Here is a 25,976-nt window from a genome sequence, read left to right as displayed (position 1 = left end):
AGATGTCACTACATACCAAATTTGGTAGCCCTATGCCATACTGTTATGGACAAGATTTTTAAAGTTTCCACAAAATAGGCCTTATTTAAGCGTATGTTCATTTTTGTGACCCTCGGGGCAGGGTCAAATTTGACTCCAGGGGCATAATTTGAACAAACTAAGTAGAGAACTATTAGATGTCACTACATACCGAATTTGGTAGCTCTAGGCACTATGGTTATGGACAAGAAGTTTTTAAAAGTTTGCACAAAATAGGCTTTATATAAGGATATGTTCATTTTTGTGACCCCCAGGGCAGGGTCAAATTTGACCCAAGGGGCATAATATGAACAATCAAAGTAGAGAACTATTAAATGTCACTACATACCAAATGTGGTAGCACTAGGCCCAATGGTTATGGACAGAAAGATTTTTAAAGTTTGCACAAAATAGGCTTTATATAAGCATATGTTCAATTTATTGACCCCCGGGGCGGGGTCAAATTTGACCCCAGCAGCATAATTTGAACAAATTTGAAAGAGGTTCACCCCAGGAACATTTGTGAGAAGTTTTATCAGAATTGGACTTGTAGTATAGGAGAAGAAAATGTTTAAAGAAAAAGTTACCGCACGCACGCATGGATGCACACACGCACGATGGACACAGGACCATGACATAAGCCCCGCTGGCCTCTGGCCAGTGGAGCTAAAAATGACCCGACTAAACTTGGAAGATTCCAAAACTCTGGCAAATGCAGACAAACTTTTGCCCAGGATATAACACTGTTTTGTTGGGTTAGCAATCTTTTACCAGTAATTGAACCAGATAGCAACTCACAGCCAAGTATCTTGACAGCCTTTTCACTAGCTGTTTCTTCCTGGTACCTTCTGGTCCGTAAAACACGACACATTTGTATTGCTCCAACTGAAAAGTTATGATACACGTCAACAAATGGATGACTTTAATTGTCTTGAACGTTTACTAGAACATACAAGGAATTGGCTACATATTACATTTTCCAACACATTTTGATCAAGGTTTTGATTTTCAATTTGATAAATATCGTTTGTAATATATAGTGCAGTTTATTCATTTTGTTAACCTCTTTTGCAACAGTCCCATTAATTAAAAAAAATTGCAGTAGCTAAATTAAGGCTTGTGATTTATCAGACAAAGCCCTTGCCATAAATAAAGGACCATTGTATAATAGGGTTCCTCTCCTTCTGATGCTGTGGAAGATTCACGTTATGTTTATCAGCAAATATTGATTATAAAAACAGTTTGAATTAAATTATTTAAATAATACTTGTTGCATGTTTTGTAAGCAAACGTTATTTATTTAGACTGGTACACAACTCTAAATCACAGACATGTGCACACTCTGTACCACTTACCAATCTGATGTAACTTTCAATGAAAGGTTTTGGGAGCAGCAGATCAAAAGCCAACGAGTCCAAGTCACAAGTGGAACCTTTATGTAACAAAGAAATAAGTCACAAGTGAAACCTATATGTAACCAAGGAAATAAGTCACAAGTGAAACCTATATGTAACACATAAATAAGTCACTAGTGAAACCTACATGTAACAAAGAAATAAGTCACGAGTGAAACCTATATGTAACAAAAATATAAGTCACACAAGGAACCTATATGTAACAAAGAAATAAGTAACAGGTGAAACCTATAAGCAACAAAGAAATAAGTCACATGTGAAACCTATATGTAACAAAGAAATAAAATCACAAGTGAAAGCAATATGTAACAAAGAAATGTCATGACAGGAACCTATATGTAAAAAAGAAATAAGTCACATGTGAAACCTATATGCAACAAAGAAATAAGTCGCATGTAAACCTATATGTAACAAAGAAATAAGACACAAAGTGAAACCTATATGTAACAAAGAAATAAGTCAATAAAGGAACCTATATTTAACAAAGAAATAAGTCACAAGTAAAACCTATATGCAACAAAGAAATAATTCACATATGAAAGATATATGTAAACAAGAAAAATGTGTTTGTCAGAAACACTATGTCCCCTTCTGCACCGCTTTGAATTTTTTTTTTGACCTTTAACCTTGAAGGATGACCTTGACCTTTCACCACTCAAAATGTGCAGCTCCACGAGATACACATGCATGCCAAATATCAAGTTGCTATCTTCAATATTGCCAAAGTATTCATAAAATGAGCGATTTTGGCCACATATACTTGACCTCTGACCTTGAAGGATGACTTTGACCTTTCACCACTCAAAATGTGCAGCTTCATGAGATACACATGCATGCCAAATATGAAGTTGCTATCTTCAATATAGCAAAAGTTATTGCAAAATGTTAAAGTTGGCGCAAACAGACAGACAGACCAACAGACAGACAGGGCAAAAACAATATGTCCCCCACTACTATAGTGGGGGACATAACAAAAAATATCTTTTTAAAAGATATACGGTGTTGACTGTGGTTGGTTTTGGTAAAAGGTAAAGAGATGAATGTGCAGTTTTCTGTGCAGTTCTTAGCTGCATCACACGCAGTACGGGTTGTCCATATAAACGGACTCCCAGAGCCTTTGATAATTTTTGCTATGGCGGCTCACTATGTCCCCTTCTGCACCGCTTTGAATTTTTTTTTTGACCTTTAACCTTGAAGGATGACCTTGACCTTTCACCACTCAAAATGTGCAGCTCCAAGAGATACACATGCATGCCAAATATCAAGTTGCTATCTTCAATATTGCCAAACAATTCATAAAATGAGCGATATTGGCCACATATATTTGACCTCTGACCTTGAAGGATGACCTTGACCTTTCACCACTCAAAATGTGCGGCTCCATGAGATACACATGCATGCCAAATATCAAGTTGCTATCTTCAATATTGCAAAAGTATTCATAAAATGAGTGATTTTGGCCACATATATTTGACCTCTGACCTTGAAGGATGACCTTGACCTTTCACTACTCAAAATGTGCAGCTCCATGAGATACACATGCATGCCAAATATCAAGTTGCTATCTTGAATATTGAAAAAGTTATTGCAAATGTTAAAGTTGGAGCAAACAGACCAACGTACAGACCAACAGACAGGGCAAAAACAATATGTCCCCCACTATAGTGGGTGGGGGACATAAAAAGAAATAAGTCACAAGTGAAACCTATATGCAACAACAGGACTTGACTCTAACTTCTACAGATTGAGGTCCAGAGGGAACTCTGCCTATTAAAATTAGAGCAAAATCCTTAGAAAAACCGGTGTCCCTCACCAAAATTTGGGGGTCTCGGGTTCCCTGGACACTGTTAGTGTCGAGGCCAGAACAAAAAAATAAGTCACATATAAAACGTATATGTAACAAGCAAATTCGTTGAATTGATATCCCCTGCCAATATGCTTCTGGACATAAAAGTATTCTATTGGACACTCAAAAAAGCATTTTTTGAAGATACAAAGGGCCATAACTCCGTTATTAGCAGATGGTGTACAAGGCCATGTAATGTAGGTATATCCCAATAAGAGGATGCAACGTTTACAAGAGCCATGCTTCCATATTTTAAAGTTATTTCTCTTTATTAAGTTTTTTCCTGAATTTTGTCCACAGTATATCTTTACAAAAATTATATGAGGAATCAGCTTTGAACTTAATAGGGGGGTAGTTCTCAATGAAGGGAAGTGCAGTTCATAAGAACCATAACTACAAGCTTTCAGTGTTAAAAAAACACTTCTTAAAACTGAACACCCAATGCCCTCTTAAAAAGTGGCAATATTAGGGGGGATAGGGATATTTAAGACATGAAAATGACAAAAAAAATCTAGATTTATTTTATTATCCACATATAATATATTAGAATAGTTTGATATTTTGTGTGTTTAATTATACTTGTTTATCACAAACTTGACATGGCTGCTAATGTAACCATGGTATTATAAAGCCAACATAAATGATATTTCTTTTTGAAGAGGGTACATACAATCTTACTGTTCTGACAGTATGCGTAAACGTTTTGAGGTTCCTCAGTCAACTTGTACATAAACAGAGTTTTATAATAGGTTAACCAGTTAATGATATAGTTCTTTGTTGCATTCCTAAAGTTATCTGAAGAAACAAAATTCACATGATTATGAAATTAAATTCCATGAAAAAATATATACATGGTACACATGAGACCTACACTTCCACTTCAAAATCACTAATTTGAAAACTAGGATATCTGAACATGCCAGGTTGTTTTTGTATCTTTTCAGTTACACAAGACATTCCGAAACAGTGTTAACCATATTGGAGGTTCATGCTCTCCTTTTAAGACTTTTTTAAGTGTGGCATAAAATATAATTTTCATTATCATCATGATTGTTAGTATCACAGTATTAATCTCTTGTTGGGTTTCTGGGTACACTGGTACATTTCATAACTTCCCAAACAAATCTTTCTTGAATGAACATTCAAACACTAGCTTGAAACAAAAATAGTTCTTCCAACCAATTGAAGTAGTTCACAATAAATGCTTTCTGCATATACCCATGTTATCAAGTTACCCTGAATGCTTTATTGATTGAGCACATTCAATGAGTTGATAACACTAAATCTTCCTATTTGTATATGCATATAAACCTCAGTTGTAAACTGTCCTGTACCAATATGGTTAAATCATATCCTGTCACAGGATAAGTTACATAGTTACTTTGTTTGTTTACTGACGAAATAACCGTGAAAAAAAACTTCAATTCAATTTTTATTTGACTTTTTAAGCTGGACATTATGTGTAGATAGACTTTGGACAAGAGCTAGATTGGTGTTTTGTTTTGTTTAATAACCATTTAGCCTAGATACTTTATTATTTGAGTTAAATACAAAGATATAGAGATCTAAAGTTTCAGTGGTGAACAAAATGGCAATGTTTTCTCAGTCCACCATTGAAAAAGGATCTGACATGGTCCAAGACTTCTTGTGTTCGACCTGTGAATATGAGAAACTGGATGAAATGGCTGATTACTATTGTGAATCCTGCGTGAAGTTTTACTGCCAAAAATGTATTTGTATGCACAGTCAATTGTTTAAAAAACATTCCACTCATGGAAGGGGAGATATGAAGAAATGGCCAGTGGCCAAGAAAGTGGAGGATTTTCTTCTTAAATGTGATGTTCATAAAGATGAAAACCTGGACATGTTTTGTAAAGACCATTGCCAGCTGTGCTGCACTAATTGTAAATTCCTCTATCACAGGTATTGTGATCATATTTGTGTTAAAAAACATTAATTTAAAAGACACTAAGGGCATGGTTTTAAATTACTTTTTACAAATAAACTTGAATACTTAGCCCACAATAATGTTAATACAATGAATAAATGTTAATTTACGAAACCACCATTTGATGTGCAATGCATAAAATGATTGCAGTTATAAACGTCCTGTCTAGCCATTTATTACTTGGATGAAAAGCAAACCTTCTGGTCTTAACACTTGGTGTAAGAATATGAATGGTGTATTTACACCAAATTTAAATCTGGTTTGTGGTTTATTATATCAGTAATATGATTCTGTATTCGTTTTGGTGAAAAAACACAGTTACAGAGTTCATGTCTCTTTAATTCTAATCAAACATGTATTAATGCCTTAATAGCCAATTATGTGTTGATAAATGTAACACTATTTTGGTTGTTAGAAGCCTCATAATGTAATGTATTGTGCAAAATGAACATTATGAATAAAGTGTTTTCAAAAGGCATATTGATTTTTGCAATAAATAAACTTTTTTAACAAAGAGATTTATCACATTTGCATGTATCAAGCTTTATTAGATAGGTGCATAATTGATAAATTATTTGTTTTAATAAAAATTAAATATGTTTTCTTCCAGACAATGCAAAATGGTGCCGCTTATATCAGACTTAGTAAAGAAAAATCCCACTGACCTGAAGAAGCTATCAGTAACTATCCAAACTTTTCTGAAAGAAATAAAGAACCTTCAAGACCAGCAGGAGACTTGCATTCAATCTGTCCAAAGCTCATATGATGAGCAATTGCAAAAAATACAGGAAACTCGCAAACAAATAAATGCAGCCTTAGACTTGCTTGAAAAGAATACACTTAAAGAAATGAAAGAAACACTAACCAAACTGCAAGCCTCTCTCAGAGGTGATATAGACAAATGTGCCTCACTTCAAGGTGAATTGAAACAACTTTGCGACGCCATACAGGACATTAGTGATAAAAGCATGCTGGAACTATCCTTTGTAGCAAGCATTAAATGCCAGGAAAAGATAAAACAGTCTGAAACCTATCTGAAGAAGAACTTTGCTCTAGCAAAATCTTCAATAGCTTTTGAGCCTAATAGTGATATAGTGCAGTACCTTACCAAGTTGTCAGGTCTTGGAAGGATTGAACACAGTGCCCAGACCTTACCAGTGCAGTACCTTACCAAGTTGTCAGGTCTTGGAAGGATTGAATACAGTGCCCAGACCTTACCAGTGCAGAGAAATCCACACCCAGTAATAAGGCTGAACTCTAAGTATGAGTATAATGCGAGCATACAAAGTGATTTAGACAATTGCTGTATCACAGCCATCTGTGTTCTCCCAGACATACTCATGGTCCTGGTTGTTGACTACGCTAATTGTAAAGTTAAACTGCTGGACCAGCAGTACAAGGTGGTGGATCACTGTATTGTATCCGATTGGCCAAAGAACATGTGTCAGATATCACCAACTGAGGTGGCAGTGACTGTAGATGGTGGCACCAATCATGAGATCTGGTTTATCACAGTCAACAACAACCAGCTGGTGACAAACAGGAAGCTTCAGTTACAACATATCTGTGGAGGAATTGCCCACTACCAGGGAGACCTGTTTGTCACATCTGGTACTGCACTGTACAAGTATTCAATGAGTGGAAAACTGGTCAGCAAACTGCACGAGGGCAAATCAGATGGATGGACAGGTAAGAACCATGATGGATTTATCTTCATAAAAAAAATATTATAAAAGGTTTTTGAATTTATTATCTTATAATAATTATAACAGGAGGGAAGAATTAATGCCTCGGTATGTAAAAGTAAGCATTTAGCAATCAGAATGTTCTTCTTAGCTCTGGATGTCTGTCAGAAAATTCTTGTCTAAGCCATAACTAGCCTTACTATGAGCGATTTTAAAATTAATCAGCCCAACTTTAACCATCATAGGACGTGTTATGTGTAACACCTGTCTCCCTACCTCATGGGTCAAGGTCACACTTAGGGGTGAAAGGTCAAAATAAGGCATTGAAATAGCTTCAAATTTCCTGTCTCAGTCATTACCTACTTTTCCATATATTGATAGATGTAAAACAAAACTTGGAAAAAATGTAAATCTGAACCTCAAGGTCAATGTTAAACTTAGAGGTTAAGTGTTAAATTTTGCCTTAAAGCAGCTTGTCTGTGCTTTAATTTTGCCAATCATCCTTAAATTTAACAAGAGGGAAAAGATGGCCTTTGTTTGCTCACTTTTTTACAAGGCCTTGTTCATTGCTTAGTTGAAAATTCAGTACTCTAGAGCATATTAGATTGGTTCTCTTCTGTTTACTTTTGCAGTGTGAGCATATGATTCTGATTGAGTTCTGTTCATTTGCATGGGTTTTTGCAATGCAAACATTGGCAAGTAATGCTAATTCTACATGTGTTTACAAGGTTTTTGTAAGATTTGGACCTCATGACCAAGATTTGACCCCACATGACCCAATGTCAAACTTTGCCTAGATATCATCAAGAAAAACATCCTGGTCAAGTATCATCATTACTGGACCAAAACTATGGCCTCTAGTGTGTTTACAAGGTTTTTGTAAGATAAGACCCCGTGACCTAGATTTTGTCCCCACATTACCAAACATCAAACTTGACCTAGATATTGTCCAGACAAACATCCTGGTTAAGTTTCATCATTATCGAACCAAAACTCTGGCGTATGGAGTTTACGAGGTTTTTGTAAGATTTGACCAGGTGACCTATAATTATTTTGACCTCTCATAACCAAACATCAAACTTTGCATACAAAAATATATATTATGACCACCGATCTGAGCCATTTTCCAACTTGTCCGAGACATTATAACCAATGTCTTGACTAAGTTTCACGATGATTAGGCAAAAAATGTGACTTCTAGAGTGTTCATAAGGTTTCTCTATAGTCATATAAGGAAAACTGCCCCCCCCGGCAGCCATGTTTTTAGACCGATCTGGACCATTTCTGATCTTGTCCGAAATATCAATGAAACCAATGTTTTGACCAAGTTTCATGATGATTGGGTAAAAAATGTGACTTCTTGACTGTTCACAAGCCATTTTTACCTTGAAGGATGACCTTGACCTCTCACCACTGAAAATGTGCAGCTTCATAAGATACACATGCAAATATCAAGTTGCTATCTTCAATATCGCAAAAGTTATGGCCAATGTTAAAGTTTTTGGACGGACGGACGGACTGACTGACAGACAGACAGTTCAACTGCTATATGCCACCCTACCGCCAGGGGCATAATTATGCCAAAACATTGTATACATGTATTATGTTTTGAAGTAGGGAGATGTGCTGTAAGCCCCACAGGTGACAAGTTGTATGTCGCCAACCCCTCCAACCACAAGCTCCTGACTCTGGCCAGTGATGGATCAGTCCTTGCGTCTTTCAAAGACCCTGATCTGAACTACCCAACTGGTTTACATGTAACACCTGCAGGCCAGGTGCTGCTATGTGGAGCAGTGTCCTGCACCATCCTACAGGTAAACAGTGAGGGCAGTAAGAAGCTGGCCACTCTGGCTACAGAGAGGGATGGGCTTCAGAACCCTTCCTCAGTATGCTACAACATCAACACTGCTTCCATTATTGTGGGACAGGAGTACACCAACAACATCCTGGTGTACAAAGTCCTATAGCTAATCATTATTGTATCTGATATGTGTAATAATAATAAATGATATATATATCAATAACTGTTAGTGTTACAATGCAACAATGTTTTTAAATTGTAATATATCGGAATCATATTTATACACATATTTTCTACAAATCATGTTATCTCATCATTTTTGAAATGAAACCTGTTTCTTAACTAACATGTCTTCCATGTCCTTAACATTAATGTTTTACTTTTTATCAAAGAACTCAATCAACGCATCTGTTCTGCGTTAAAAAATAAAAGTCTATTTTAACAAGAGCACCACATAACGGGTGTCACGCTCGGCTGCGGGTGCAGTTTTGAATAAATAAAAGCTTGTCAGATTTTTGTTTGTTTGTTTAGAGGTCACAGTGACCTTTGACCTAGTGACCCAAAAATGGGTGTGGCATGTAGAACTAATCAAGGTGCAGCTACATATGAATTTTCAAAGTTGTAGGTTGAAGCACTTTGATTTTAGAGCCAATGTTCAAAACCTTAAAATGTTAAGGTTTTAGCACGACGCGGAAGGCGAGCTGGCTATGACAATACCTTGGGTTTTCTCCGAAAACAGCCCAGCTAAAAACATTTTAAGTGACAGAGGTTTTACATTGAAAATAACCAGGTAAAAGACACTATTTTACTGTTTTAGGATGTAATTTATAAGATGTGCAACAATTTGCTGATGTATCCATTTATAAATAAATATATATGCCCTTTTTCATTCAACAACATTGTGTTTGTTTTTTTCCTCAAGACATACGACTCAATCCAGTCTATGACATTTTCATAACCACATAGGACAATACGTTAATATTTTAGGGAATCTGATAGATTTAAATCTATTGAAAATTATTTATCAACAGTAATAGCTAACATTCTGTCAATAATTAGTACCGTAAAAACCCAGTCATAAGTCTACCCGCTCATAAGTCGGGGGGTAAAAAATGATACGAAAATCGGAGATTTTGAATATGTCCAAGTCATAAGTCGAGTCAGAAATTGTCCGTCCACGAATTTCATAAACAGACGCTATTTAAAATGTACGGGAAGTTTTTATTCTATACATAGACCATGACGTCATTATAGCCCTGTGCGACGTAGACATAGCGGACACGTGTATTATGTACTGTGTAATATAATCAATACGATATATATTTAGGAAATCGAAAATAATAGATAAAAATATAGACAAGCAAATCATTATGAACCACATAAAAACAAAATCAACAACATAGGAAACCAAGACGTATATACATGTACATCGTAATTTACACAACAACGACATACGAAACACAAAACTTGCGTTCAGCAGCAGTATTATTATTTGATTGCTCTTCAAGTTCTATCACGCGTATTTTAAACACATTGTCATTCGCATGGCGTTTGCGTTTTCCAGGCATTTTCACAAATCAAATGTGTTAGTCAAATCAATAAATTATTATAAAGTTTGCACTTAATTGTCCACGCTAGTATTAATCCACAAACTTATAAACCGATGACACACTGTGATCACTGTAATCAAATCTTTGCACTTTTTATCTATCAAAACAATTGATTACTTCCTCGGTAAAACACGTTTTTATTACAATGATTGACATAACCAATAAACCGCTAACTCCACCTTTGATCTACATAACAGTTTAAAAGGCGGAGCAATGCACGTGCTCAAACATAATTGGACGATTACCAGTGAATAACAAACTCGTGATTGGTTAAACATGTCGCTTCACAAATTAAAGGAATCTTATTTTATCGGTGAGAAGGGTGATTCTTTATGGCTTCTTGACAGGAAGCGGCTTTCCTTTGATGACGTCAAACTGTCAATTCACACAGGTTGCCAATTATCGCTCGACTTTAAAAATCACCTGATCTTTTGTTTATGCTTTCAGTTATAAAAAACACCTGCTAACATGAAAACTTTGGATTAAATTATGAAAATAAAAACAATGGAAATGATGCAAACTGTGGTTATATTAATTGGTAAGTATCAGTTAAAAGACGACATTTCATGTGTCGTAAATCAACGAGTTTTTTTATACAACAACAACAATTGCTGCGGGGATCAATCTTCGTCAAATGTCATTAATTTTTTTCGTGGTCGACCTCATAAGTCGATACTGTATTTTTAATCAAATTTTGGAGGTAAAAAATCTCGACTTATGACTGGGTTTCTACTGGAGCTTTCACATAAAAAAACATTTAAATTCCTTGTTATTTGTTAACAGTTTGCTTGTTTGTTTTCCATCACATAGCGCTTGCTTTGATTATCATAATTTTATACCAAGCGCCTTCATGATACAGAGTCTTAAAGAATCAGGAACATCCCAGAGCGGATGCGGGGGTAGAGCATTAAATTCAATGTGAAATCATAACCCTAAAGATGACACAGCCATAGGCCACTACAGACTTGTAACAGAAATTTTGAAATTGTTCTTAATTCCCTGCTTCGAAGCTGGACAAGGGCCTTTAGTCAGTTCCATAATCTGTCTGTAACACTTTTGTGTCTGCCATATCTCTACTACGGGTACACCTTTAAAACAATTTTTTTTTAATAAAATTCATTTTAACAAGGGCTGTTTGTAAAACATGCATGTCCCCCTATATGGGCTATAAGTTGTAGTAGCAGCCATTGTGTGAATACGTTTTTTATCACTGTGAACGGTGGTGGTGGTGGTGGTGGTGGAGGAGGAGGAGGAGGAGGAGGAGGAGGAGGAGGAGGGGAGGAGGAGGAGGAGGAGGAGGAGGAGGAGGAGGAGGAGGAGGAGGAGGAGGAGGAGGGGAGGAGGAGGAGAAGGAGGAGGAGGAGGAGGAGAAGTAGCAGCATTACAATACCAATACTTAAGAATGATCAAATGGGAAAAGGTAACCTAGCACTGGCAGTAAATATGGGGCTCATTTACAGGTCAGATTTGGAATCTCTGCTGTAAAATGAGATTTTAAATGAATTAAAGGGAGGCAAATGCTGTAATAAAAAGGACATGCATAAATGGTAGTTGTTTACCTTGTTTGAACCATGCTAAATCCTTAAAATGCCTATTTCCAGTAACTGTGACCTTCACCTGTGACCTTGACCTAGTGACCTCAAAATCAATAGGGGTCATCTGCGAGTCATGATCAATGTACCTATGAAGTTTCATGATCCTAGCCCCAAGCGTTCTTGAGTTATCATCCGGAAACCACCTGGTGGACGGACTGACCGACCGACCGACATGAGCAAAGCACTATACCCCCTCTTCTTCGAAGGGGGGCATAATTATTAAATACTTACCTGCTATCTCATGCTTCTCCTTTCCAAGGGGAATTAACTCATCTGGAATTTTAACTGGGAATCCGCCACCTCAATACCGTAATACAGGCCAGGTTAAACATAGTGCAATGCAACCTAGCCAAAAATCGGTAACCAACCCTCAATATTCTTTCAATATATATACAGAAATATATTATTCGAATAGCGGGGTGGGAGGTTGGACTTACCGATAGCTGGTAAGTATTTAATAATTAAAATGAATTTTTTTTTTTTAAAAATGTTTTTTTTTATGTCATAAATACTAACCTGCTATCTCATATAAATTTTGCAGCTGCGGTGGGAAGGTTCGTATATATTTTCCCAACACAGTAGAACCCATAAACAGGGTTATCAGCTAATGATAGCAAAACCCTTAACAAGGGTTATCAAGTAATCTTCGTTTAAACGGTATTAATTATGACTTCTCGGACAAAGTAATATGTCTATGTCGTATAGAAGACACTACCGTTAGTGAAACCACAACAAGCCCAAACATATACAAATTGTATTGTTGGCACTTCAGAAAACGAAGATAAAAAGATGACAAAGGTGGTCTGATTCCTCCAGAAAACAGCTTAGAGCACGTCAAAAAGTGGGGTGTGATTAATATATGCCCACAAAACAGACAGAGCTCTTAATTCATGCGGTCAGATCCAAAAAAGGAATGAATCCTTAGATAAAGATAAGAGTAACTTTCCTTAGTCAAGGTCTAACCTTGAGAAATAGAAGCCGCAGACACATCTCCCCCTTTTTTAGGGAAATGAAGAGTGTCTTTTGAGAACCTCGAATGGACTTCCGACTAACACTGCTGAGATAGAACTTCAAGGCCCCGATTGCCCATAGAAGTTTATCCTCATCTTCATGACTACCAGTTTAAGAAAAACTTGGAAACTTGAAGGTTTTTTAGAAGCCATATAGAGGACTTGATATTAAGCAAGGAATCCTGGCTGACACAACAAAGTGAAGACGATATTAGATCCAACTGGTATTGGTCGTATTCAACAGAACAAGCATGAATTTCACTTCTCCGTACCGTAAAAGCCATAAAAAGAAGGAAAACCGTCTTAAAATTACATTGGAACTGTTAATAAGCCTGATGAAAAAGGTTCATAGGAAGCTCATTAAGCATCCCAATACATGTAACACAAGCCAAAACCGCTTAAGAAGGTAAAGGAACGAAAAACATAGTGTTGACGTTCCATAGCTTGGATCAGTTCCAAAATAGGTAAGACAGAGTTGTGATGACTTACACAAAACAAGGTATACGAAAGCATAATCGCTATCCTTTGATGAAGAAAAGAACAAATTTCTCATCATAAAGAAAAAGATGAGAAAAACCTCTATGTATCAAGCAGAGTGATTAAGGTAATAACTATGCTCTCGAATACCCAGTCTAAAAAGAATTTCCATAGAACCTTTATACAGTTCTGATGGAATTATCCTTGCACAAGTAACATGGATTGAAACTCTAACAGAAAAACGTTCTTCTGTAGAGATAACTAAATAATGGCCAGACATGTAGTGGCACATGTTTGGATCAGTACAAATATGTCTCTCTGAGATATGATATTTGGCCCGTGAAGAAGTTTCCTGAAAATAATTGTACATGAGACTTAAAAGGTCGTAGAACCATAATCCCATGGTTCATTAAGTATATTGCATGAAATTATGGCAAAAACTCAGTTATTCCAAAAACTCACCAAGAAGGCAAGATATTCCAGTTTATGTCAAGTGGACGAATGTATAACAATCGCACACCTGCTGGATCGATTTCTGTGAACTGCATTATTGACGTTGTTCAGCATACCGGTATATACTGCGATCTAAGATCACATAACGCTCATTACTAGCGTTAGATTTTAAACAATGTTCTTCGGTATACTATGCATCAATTTTTGTACGCCATTGCAAAATCACTGCCACGCATGAGCAATTACATTTATTTGAACCCAACGGAAAAATAATTCGACAGAAAGAACTGCAAGACAAAACGTCCAACAGGGCGTTGAGACGACCTGGTGTGAGTAAGACTTGCAAAGAACGAATAAGTTCCTGATTTCCAGATACAAGGAGTGATAATATGATCACCTCCGTGTCTGTAAGTAAACCACGACCGATGTGTGATAGTTGAAACCATCACAAAGGAATCGTGAAAATGTGTTGTAAATGAAAAACAGCTAAAAAGAATTTTCGCTTTTCAAGATGAAGATGTGCAGGTGACATTCATTAGGATACCACATAATTGAGAAAATCAAGATACGTTGTTCTATGTGATCGTCCCTAACCTTCTCTGCTCACATCTGTATAAGATGAAAGGAAGGTTGTGGTAGAATAAACTATATTCTTGCCAAGATAATCTTCTAGTCTAGACACCACTGAATAGTGGTAAATAATGACAAAAAGATGGAAATCTGTGTCATTGAATAATCCCGAGATTAATACAATTAACTTAAAAATAAAGCTGAAACATACGTAAGAAAAAACGTCTCAGCAGAAAGAACGGTGACCAAACCGGTAAATACCGACCGGTGGCCGGAACCATTAGATGGGTGGGGAAAGAAATCACGGCAAGCCAAACTTTCCCACTCCCAACACACTTGAAAATTGGTAGAATAGGAAAGTGTTTAACACTTATAAGTTTATGACCTATCTACAGTATATAGCCTCTGCTTGAACCAATAAAAGGCGCCTTTAAAAACCTGGAGAATACAGGTCGTGAAGTCATCGATTTGCGAAGTACGGAAATATGATTGACAGTGTAACCTCCGGAATCGGAGGTGTGATGGCAGAAAAAGGTGAAAACCCTAGGAGTAACCTTAAGGGGGTCCACCCTTGCCGGTAGAATGCTTGGAAGTCTTCAATTCTGACTTGATTAATCCATTTACTTCAAGACTCCTAACCGGATTTTTCCGAAAGGAATACGACCAGTTAAAGGAAGACGGCCTGTTATGGCCAGAAGTGTAATAAGAGAAGAACTTTAATATGAAGTCCCTCCAAATCCTAGCATCTATTATCTGAGTTCAATAGCTCCCAAGCCATCTACAAGACTGTAGCCGCCATGCGGTCAATCTGATAGGCAATCCTATGTATCAGAACTCTTGTTGATTCCAGTAGCTTGAAAATATGCACTGTCCTAGGAGCAATAGAAAAGCAGAGGTCGATACAAAATGTAGTATTGCTAATCCTGCTAGCGTCACTTATGCGTCCCAACTGTTCCGTGACACTGACTGCAAAGTCTGTAGCCGACAGGTAAAGGCGGTTAAAACAATTCATCCTTTGGGTCTGGAACATAAATTAATGGAGGTCAAATAGTAATGTTCGACCTCAATGCTAGACTCGGAGCCCGCTTCAGCCGATCTATCTGCAAGACCAGTAGTCTGCATATGGCCGGTTGAGATAGAAGTAGAAATAACAGATATAGGTATTTCATAATATTCTAGTATTAGTAGGTCATAACCAGCACCAGAATGGATAGCTGGTCAGGAAAATCAACCATAGACCAAGTCAGCGGAGATGATTTGGTAACCAACGGTCGCCAGTAGAAAATCAGTATTGAAAAACACAAAATGTCATGCAAAATTGTTGAATCCATAAAATATAGTATTCAATACAATCATAGCAAGGGGTATACAACTAGGTAATGTAGACGATACCTGTGATACTAAAAATTGACCGATGAAAACACAGTGGAATACCGGTGATTGGTAACTGGTGACCGAACCGGACCGGTCAATGACCTGTAACTGTAGCCAGGTGAATGGACCAGTCATAATATGACCAGTGACGTTACCAATTAAAGACCGAAAAATGGTGGAATCCATATGGTCTGATATCAATGTCAAGCACTGCTCAGAAAAGAAGATCGTGCCAAAAATCCAATCTGATGGCGATGAGACATCACTAAAGCAGACGACGAAGATTCATTCGATGACGAAGAAGAGGAGGAAGAATAGTCCAATGATGATGAAAGACTACTTATTCTGACCGGTGACCAGTGATCGGTGAAATGACCAATGGATGGTGACCGATGTCGCGTGATCGGACCGGACCGGTATAATACAACTGCGTCAGAATGGAAATATCTGGTGAAGAAGAATGACCATCCACGAAGTCATCTGATAATGTTAACCGGAAAACAATGGTAGATTATCAGTATTAATAGGCATAAATGGTCCTTGTAGTCGTAGTGGAGAAATGAACACCTTATCCCGAAGCCTGAAAGTTAAACGAACTAGTGTTCGTATACAAATACGGCTCGGTGACTGCAACATGTGTGGATGCCATAAGAAAAACCATCACACGTGGAATGGAGACATGATATTCCTAAAGGAATAAAATGGAGAACGTCGATATGACCAGTAGGTTCATAAACGCCTACATTAGAAGTGGCGACATCCCATATAACTGTGATGCCGAAATATTTTTCGGCTACACTGGAAATATTGTCTCCTACAATATTGTCTCCGTGAGCGTTGACGTGATCGCTTACGAGCGTATCAACGCCGAGAACTGCTCAATGAAGGAGAGGTATGTTCGATAACTATCCTGTTGTGCTCAATGAAGTCCGATGATGTCTATGTGAAGGTTGACTACGTCCTCGTTTCCTGCGATGTCGAGATCTGGATCGGCTGCGCTGTCGAGATGTGGATCAGCTGAGATGAGATCGAGATCTTCTAGAATACCGTCTCCGTGAGTGACAACGTGATCGCTTACGAGAGCCGGTACGATGAGAACTGCTCGACGAAGAAGAGCGTGTTCGATGTCTACTCCTTGACGAAGACGATGCATTCGACGACAAATAGGACGAAGAAGAATAATCCAATGATGATTACCGAGTTCTTCTTCTTGACCGGTGACTGGTGTTATTGGTGGCAGGCCTAACTGATGACTGTGGACCGGTGACCTGACCCGTGATTAATGACCAGACCGGTGACAGGACTGGTGACATGACGGGACCGGTGATCAAAGACCGGACCGGTGACATGACCAGACTGGTGACATGACCGGTGACCGTCCGGTATTTATCCACTCTTGTTTCTGCCACCATCATGTAGTCGAATATATGAAAAACAAGAGCAAAACATATTCAACCATAAACTGGTCACAGACCAGATTATCATACGGCACATAAAATCATTATTTGACCATAATGAAAATTATAATTATACTGCCGTAGATCATAAATTAAACAAAAGTTTAATTCAAAACAGATGAAAAATAAAATGACGATCAATTAGATTGTCATACGGAACGTTAAAATCATTATTGCACTCAATGGCAAATGATAAACAATCTGTCAATAGAAGAACACGCTTTGCACGATCTTGTTACACATTAGAAGAACATGCTTTGCACGTTCTAGCAAAGTATTAGAAGAGCACGTTTTGCATGTGGTCATTCGCGCCTGAAAACACCCAGCATGGTAGAAATAAACCATTGTTCGATAAAAACAAGCATGGCTTACCTTTACAAATGAAACAAAATCCATTAAATCCACATAAATTAATCAGAATGAGAAATAAAAAGATAAATAATACAATTTATCTATTCAAATCCCCAATCAACCAAGTGAAATAAATCGAAAAACAATTTTCAATTCAGAGCCGTAAAAGACACGTATACACCTGGTCGATCCGGAAAGAATATTGAGGGTTGGTTACCAATTTTTGGCTAGGTAGCATTGCACTATGTTTAACCTGGCCTGTATTAAGATATTGAGGTGGCAGATTCCCAGTTAAAATTCCGGATGAGTTAATTCCCCTTGGAAAGGAGAAGCATGAGATAGCAGGTCAGTATTTATGACATTAAATGGATTTTTAAGAAATGTGCTTCAAATATTAAGGTTATCAAAAGATGTGAATAAGGTGTAAGTCATTTAGACGATGTTCCGATGGTCAAAGGTTTTTGTCAACTCTTTATATTTGATGACCATTGGAGGATGTTCATGTAAAGCTGATGGCCTAGAGACGATGTCCAAGTGCACGCCCAATTGGCTACTGTAAATCTCTAGCATTTGTAGACCAGTTTAATGACAGATAAATCTTTAATCAACAAGCAAATTGGTTGAATTGATATCCCCCGCCAATATGCTTCTGGACACAAAAGTGTTATATTTGACACTCAAAAGAGCAATTTTTCAAAATACAAAGGGCCATAACTCCATTATTAACAGATGGTGTACAATGCCATTTGGCGTGCATCATCCTCTTATCCATATATATACTCATACCAAGTTTCAATGAAATCTGCCAAAACACTTCCAAGATATGGCTCCGGACGAACGGAAAGACGGATGGACAACGCCAAAACAATATCCCTCCGCCTATGGCGGGGGATAACAAAGAAATCAGTCACAGGTGAAACCTATATGTAACAAAGATATAAGTCACAAGTTAAACCTATGTGTAACAAATAAATAAGTCACAAGTGAAACCTATATGTAGCAAAGAAATAAGTCACAAGTGAAACCTATATGTAACAAAGAAATTAGTCACACGTGAAACCTATATGCAACAAAGAAATAAGTCATATGTGAAACCTTTATGTAACAAAAAAATAAGTCACAAAATGAAACCTATATTTAACAAAGAAATAGTCCTGAAAGGAACCTACATGTAACAAAGAAATATGTCACAAGTGAAACCTATAAGCAACAAAGAAATAAGTCACATATGAAACCTATATGTAAAAAAGAAATAAGTCACCGGTGAAACCTATATGTAACAAAGAAATAAATCACAAGTTAAACCTATATGTAACAAAGAAATAAGTCAAAAGTGAAACCTATATGTAGCAAAGAAATAAGTCACAAGTGAAACCTATATGTAACAAAGAAATTAGTCACACGTGAAACATATATCAGAGTTTGTAATGGACCTGAAGTTCCAATCCAGAAAATCAGCCGGGGTCCAGGGGTGGAACCCCTTGTAGGGGGTTCAGGGGGGCAAAGCCCCCCGAAGCAAAATAATTTTGAGCCTTTAGAGGACTTAAAAAGTGCATCCTTGCTATGTCAAATTGTATTGTATTGTTAAGGTAAATGTACCCTTGAAGGGGGTTCAGGGGGGCAAAGCCCCCCGAAGCAAAATAATTTTGAGCCTTTAGAGGACTTAAAAAGTGCATCCTTGCTATGTCAAATTGTGTTGTATTGTTAAGGTAAATGTATTGACTGACAGACTAAAACTTGACCTTTCTTTGGACACATTAAATCATTAGAAGCCTTTTTTTCTATGTTGTCACTTACAGGGCTCAACATTAACCTAAAAACCAACTTGCCCTACCGGGCAAGTATTTAGAAAATCTACTTGCCCTTAACTTAAAGCCACATGAAATATCACATTAACTGTAAACCTCATTTTTTTTATAAAGATCAAAATGATACTCCACAAAACCTTTTTTTATTTTTGCTAATTTACCAAATTGATTACAGCAATTTTAGTCTAATTTAAGTATAAATGTAGATTTGTGCCAATGTTTGACTTACAGTTACTTGTAAAGCCTTAGCTAAATAAACTAGACATTTCTCGTCTGCTAACAGTACTGTAAACAACAGGGAAGCGGACAACGACAACGAGCAAGGCATGGTATTGTAATGCGCATGGGGGTTAGAGGGTTAGGGTAAGGGTTAGGGTAAGGGGTCGGGTTTGGGTTAGGGTTAGCCTAAACCCATACCTTAACCCTAACCGGACCCCTTACCATAACCCTAACCTAACCATAACTCAGGGTTATCTCCCCTATACCATGCCTTGCTCGTTGTAATTGTCCTCTTCCCTAAACAACACCTGAACCGTAACAAAAATGTGAATTGACGTAAAGCAAAAGATTGTTGAAAAAGTATGTAGCAAAATATGAAATATATATACATATATTATATATATATATATATATATATATATATATATATATATATATATATATATATATATACGGAAGCTAGATCTATATAATTTTAGTATTTTTTTGTGTGACTGAAAACACCAACGTTATGTAACTGAAAAGTAAAGAAAAAGATAAACACAATTGCATTTGAAAGCCGATGTTTGGAATCCCAAGCCATTAACGGCGTTTCTAAAAAAAGGTTTGGAAATCCATGCGCACCATGCGTAGTTAGTTTTGACTTCCACAAACAACAAACCCCGAGGTAAATTCGTGCATTAGGCAAATCGTTCGTGATCATTTGTACTATTTTACCACATAAACACACAATTTTCTTTGTTCTTTTTTGCACTTGATTTAGCAGAATACTTTTAAACAAAAGAAGCTCCCGAAATAACCAGCCAATCAATTGATTGCTTTAAGACAGACGGTATCATACGAATAGAAACGCATGCAAACAATTGGCAGCCGGACTTTAACGTTTCTGCTGAATTCGACACGGTACGGATTAATCGCAAGTACCTGGATTTCGCGGTTCGTCACCAAAAACTTCGTACAGAGACTTTTTTTGCACCCAAACCCCCTCAACCCCCTGAAAAAAAACTCCTCAGATTTACGCCGATCTCAAAACTGGTACGGGAGCCTCCAAATCCTTGATGTAACAAAGAAATTAGTCACAAGTGGAATTTATATGTTACAAAGAAATAGGTCACAAGTGAAACATATATGATACAAAGAAATAAGTCACAACTGAAATCTATATGTAACAAAGAAATAAGTCACAAGTGAAACCTATATGTAACAAAAAATAAGTAAAAAAAGAAACCTATGTGTAACAAAGAAGATCATCACAAGTGAAACCTATATGTTACAAAGAAATAAGTCATAAGTGCAACCTAGATGTAACAAAGAAATAAGTCACAAGTGAAACCGATATGTAACAAAGAAATAAGACAAAAAAGAAACCTATATGTTACAAAGAAATGTCACAAGTGAAACTTATATGTAACAAAGAAATAAGTAACAAGAGAAACCTTGATGTTACAAAGAAATAATTCACAAGTGAAACCTATATGTTACAAAGAAATAAGTCACAATTGAAACTTATATGTAACAAAGAAATAGGTCACAAGTGAAACCTAAAAGTACCAAAAAAAAAGAGTCACAAGTGAAACTTTGATTTAAGAAAGAAATAAGTCACAAGAGAAACCTATATGTAACAAAGATATAAGTCAAAAGTGAAACCTATATGTAACAAAGAAATACAATCTGATCAACAACATATATGACACAAGATTTTCAAAGTGTATTTTTACGCTGATCGAGGTTATTTTCAGTGATATTATTAGCACAAGTGATTATCACCTGCACTGGTAATTCTTTATTTTTTGCTCAGTTTCTTCTTTTTCTTTTATTAAGACTAAGTTTCATTTTCTAGTAATCATAAATTACAAAAACTCATTTTTCCATGATAAATTTTAAGCCAGAAACACAACAATCTAATAATGACATAGCTCACCACCATTTACCTAACACTGATCGTTACTGAGGTAAACATAACATCACTTATATGGTGAAGAGTTTAGTTTTGGTACTGGGATCAGCTCAAAAACATATTAAAATATATCCCACAAACTTACTGTAATGTTGTCATTTTTGCGTAGTGAAATATGTCATAAACAAATTTCAGAATGAATATAGGAATCACTTTAATAAAGGCAATAATAAAATAAAGGCCACTACTTGAATTTTGGCCACACTTAAATATAAGTCATACTTGAATATAGGCTACCCTTGAATATAGGCTAAACTTAATAATGGGCCACACCTCAGGTTTTTTCCCTGATTTTGTGAAGCGGCCCTGGCCCCCTCACTTTGTGAAAAATGAGTCGCGAACTTCTGAAAATTGTGAAAAAAATGAGTCCCGAACTTCTGAAAATTGTAAAAAACGAGTCGCGTACTTGTACAAATTGTGTCATTCATAAATCAAAGCATAAGTATAGTAAAATTATGTTTACACTTAAATATTATGCAAATTTCCTTAAATAATGTAATTAAAATAATATTTTCCTTGTATGGATACTATATTCAGGGGTTTCACTTGCCTAAAAAAAAGGTCGCCACTTTATCGCGGTGTGAAAACCGTGGCGCTGGTTATTCCGACTTCATTTTATAAGAACAATCATTTAAGGAACCTTACTACATTAATGAATAATGGCATTGACTACATTTTTATTACTTTTAGGACTATGTTAATAAATAATAAAACATAAATAAAATAACAATTAGTACCTTCATAAGTCTAAATAAGCTTTATTTTTATCTAAATAACATTTTTTCACTCGATAAACCTGATAACCAACATAATATAATAATGTTAACAATAATGTAACAGTTATCATCCGGAAACCATTTTACTATTTAGGGTCACCATGACCTTGACCTTTGACCTAGTGACCTCAAAATCAATAGGGATCATCTGCGAGTCATGATCAATTTACCTATGAAGTTTCATGATCCTAGGCGTATGCATTCTTGAGTTATCATCCGGAAACCACCTGGTGGATGGACCGACAGACCGACTGACATGTGCAAAGCAATATATCCCCTCTTCTTCGAAGGGGGACATAAAAATTGGATCTAGTATGAAAGGCCTTTAATTAAATGTAACTTTCTAAAGGACTACAAATGTGTCACAACATGTATCTAAGTGGGAAAGGATTAAACTCACTATTACCTTTGAGTATCACAGCCACGGTGACTTCTTGTTGGTCAAACAGAATGTCTTGAAGCTTCACTGCCGGGTAGGGCTCAGATCTCCTCCAGAACACATTCCCTGATAGCATAGACACAGATTGTTAACAATTTACTTGATCAATTATTGTGTGGCTTACTTCATGGGTATTTTTAAAGCTCTGTAAGCATTGTTATTTTTGCTCTTTCTTTAAACAAGAGGGCCAAGATGGCCCTAGTTCGCTCACCTTTTTTTACAGGGCCTTGTTCATTGCTTACCGTTAGTTGAAAATTCAGTACTCTAGAGCATATTAGATTGCTTCTCTTCTGTTTACTTTTGCAGTGTGAGCATATGATTAATTCTGATTGAGTACTGTCCATTTGCATGGGTTTTTACAATGCAAATATTTGCAAGTAATGCTAATTCTACATGTGTTTACAAGGTTTTTGTAAGATTTGGACCTAGAAATCAGTCTTGGCCGTAACCGGCTCAACCGTCGACCGTGTCGAGTGATTTTTGCGTCGGTCGAGTGAAAATTCCAAGCCTGTAGCCCATGAGTCGAGTGCTTTTTTCATGTCCGAACTTAGTAACAAGTCCGAAATAGCTTCATATAGAAGACGCTTATTCAAAACTGCATTGGTTGTTTCCCTTGTGCACTTATTGATTAGACGCTTATCGAACAGTGTTGTAAGTCGATCTCGCCAGACACTTTAACAATTATTATTACTGGGTGTAGAACTTGTGGTGATTCATTTATTTTAATGTATTCTCTGTGTTTTTTTTAGCGCGCCTCGCACAAATTTAACCGCAAAATGAGAATGAAGGAAGCAACACAAAATATAAACAATAAAAAGAAAATTCCAAACGTCATGAAAAAATAATCGGTCTTGGCTTCATTTTGATGTCTCCAAGTATTGAGAAATTGATTATGCGCCTGCATTACTGACTTGCTGGTATGTGCATGTCATACACCATGTTAAAAAAAATGCAATTCAATATCATGCACTAACTTGCAAGTATAGTTTTTTTTTTGTACAGATAAAGTTTATCTGTCAAGGAACCAATCCTGAAAGTAAATTCAAATGTGTATTATACTGCATTTTAGATGCTGGTAAAATCGGAAAATCGGCTATAAACCATATGTGGCTTAGGCAATAGAACAACTGCTACAAATGTCATTTTAGGTTTAGGCTACTCAGAAGTTTAGGAAGAAAAGTTGCCTTCTTGTGCTTCTTCTTATGTCCAGGTATTATTGCTAGATTGACATTTTATTTACTTTATTCAGACATGTGTTAGGAAAATTTATATCATGTTATAACATTGTTTTGTTTTTCAGGCCGCCTTAAGGAGCATACATAATATGTCAGACCTGGATGTCGGAGACTCAGACCATGATTGAATGGAGATGTCTGTAGACATTGTGTTAATTTTTTTGTCAGACATTAACTGTGAATAAAAAACAGAATCAAGTGTGTATTTGTTTAATCTTTATTGTTCTATGTTTCTTCAATACAAACATAGTTATAAGTGTAACAGAATTGTAACTATTAATTCGGGCTAGTTAAAATTGATTCGGGCTAGTGAAATTTCAAAGCTGGTAGCCCGACCGGGCTTAAAAAAATTAATGCCAAGACTGAGAAATGAGGCCTCTAGAGTGTTCACAAGGTTTCTCTATAGCCAAATAAGGAATACTGCTCTGACCACTGGCAACCATGTATTTCAACAGACTGGAACCAATTTTGACCTCAACCAACATATCATTAGGACAAACATTTTGACAAAGTTACATGAAGATTGGGCATGAAATGTGACTGCTACAGTGTTTACAAGTTTTTTTGTTTTTTTTACCTAGTGACCTAGTTTTTGACCCAGCATGACCCAGTTTCGAACTTGATCGAGGTATCATTGGGACAAATCTTCTGAAAAAGTTTTATGAAGATCGGACAAGAAATGTGGCTCTAGAGTGTTTACAAGGTTTCTCTACAGCCAAATTAGGAAAACTGCACCGACCATTGGCGGCCATGTTTTTCAACGGACCGGAACCACTTTTGAACTCAACCAACAGATCATTAAGAAAAACATTTTGACAAAGTAACAAGAAGATTGGGCATAAAATGTGACTTCTACAGTGTTTACAAGGTTTATCTTTTTTTTGACCTAGTGACCTAGTTTTTGACCCAGCATGACCCAGTTTCGAACTCGATCAAGGTTTCATTCTGACAAATCTTCTGACCAAGTTTCATGAAGATCGGACAAGAAATGTTGCCTCTTGAGTGTTTACAAGGTTTCTCTATAGCCATATTAGGAAAACTGCCCCGCCCATATTTTTCAACGGACCGGAACCATTTTTGAACTCAACCAACGGACCAGAACCATTTTTGAACTCAACCAACATATCATTAAGACAAACATTTTGACAAACTTACATGAATATTGGGCAGGAAATAAGACTTCTACAGAGTTTATAAGGTTTTTCTTTTTTTGACCTAGTGACCTAGTTTTTGACCTAGCATGACCCAGTTTTGAACTCGATCAAGGTATCATTGGGACAAATCTTCTGTCTAAGTTTCCTGAAGATCGGACAAGAAATGTGGACTCAAGAGTGTTAACAAGATTTTTCTATAGCCATATAAGGAAAACTGCCCCGCCCACAGGCGGCCATGTTTTTCAACAGACCAGAACCATTTTTGAAGACAAACATTTTGACAAAGTTACATGAAGATTGGGCATGAAATGCGACTTCTTCAGTGTTTACAAGGTTATTCTTTTTTTTGACCTAGTGACCTAGTTTTTGACCCAGTTTCGAACTTGATCAAGGTATCATTGGGACAAATCTCCTGACCAAGTTTCATGAAGATCGGACAAGAAATATGGCCTCTAGAGTGTATACAAACTAAATGTGGATGACGGACGGACGAACAACAGACAAAGACCAATCACAAAAGCTCATCCAGAAATCAGGTGAGCTAAAGATCTTTATTTTGAAGTTCCCCTTTTGTTTGTATTTCTGAACAAAAACTATATAATTAATATCATAAAAGTTCATCCAACTCTTGCAGATTTATTTTTAAAATTTTGGTTTGGACTAAACTTCAAATCTCTGTTCAACCTTAATTATTGCAATTTTTATTAACTGTATCCCATATTTATCAAAAGTCTTCAGACACCATGTTTAAGAGTCACTATAATGATTGGCCAAACTA

The 25,976-nt window shown here is 36.6% G+C and overlaps 2 protein-coding genes across 4 annotated transcripts in view; one reads left to right on the top strand and one right to left on the bottom strand.

The window, feature by feature from the left end:
* Positions 1–25,976, bottom strand: part of LOC127832673 (cortactin-binding protein 2-like) — a 105,063-nt gene that overhangs the window by 9,179 nt on the left and 69,908 nt on the right. For both annotated transcript variants that reach the window (XM_052358281.1, XM_052358282.1), the window contains 3 exons: positions 22,777–22,875; positions 1,374–1,450; positions 817–903 (listed from right to left, as the gene is read on the bottom strand). In XM_052358281.1, coding sequence (XP_052214241.1) covers positions 817–903; positions 1,374–1,450; positions 22,777–22,875 — 263 coding nt within the window. The remainder of the gene's footprint in view (positions 1–816; positions 904–1,373; positions 1,451–22,776; positions 22,876–25,976) is intronic.
* LOC127832681 (uncharacterized) lies at positions 4,620–9,601 on the top strand. 2 transcript variants are annotated; one of them, XM_052358313.1, is made up of 3 exons: positions 4,620–5,202; positions 5,838–6,916; positions 8,530–9,601. In XM_052358313.1, the coding sequence occupies exons 1-3, from the start codon at positions 4,868–4,870 to the stop codon at positions 8,877–8,879; spliced, it is 1,764 nt and encodes a 587-aa protein (XP_052214273.1). In that variant the 5' UTR covers positions 4,620–4,867; the 3' UTR covers positions 8,880–9,601. The 2 variants fall into 2 exon arrangements, with proteins under 2 accessions (XP_052214273.1, XP_052214271.1); XM_052358311.1 differs by having other exon boundaries at positions 8,527–9,601.

This window comes from Dreissena polymorpha, chromosome 5, assembly GCF_020536995.1.
Source record: "Dreissena polymorpha isolate Duluth1 chromosome 5, UMN_Dpol_1.0, whole genome shotgun sequence".
Taxonomy (NCBI): Eukaryota; Metazoa; Mollusca; class Bivalvia; order Myida; family Dreissenidae; genus Dreissena; species Dreissena polymorpha.
The sequence above is the reverse complement of the archived record's forward strand: the minus strand, read 5'-3'. Positions and strand labels throughout refer to the sequence as shown.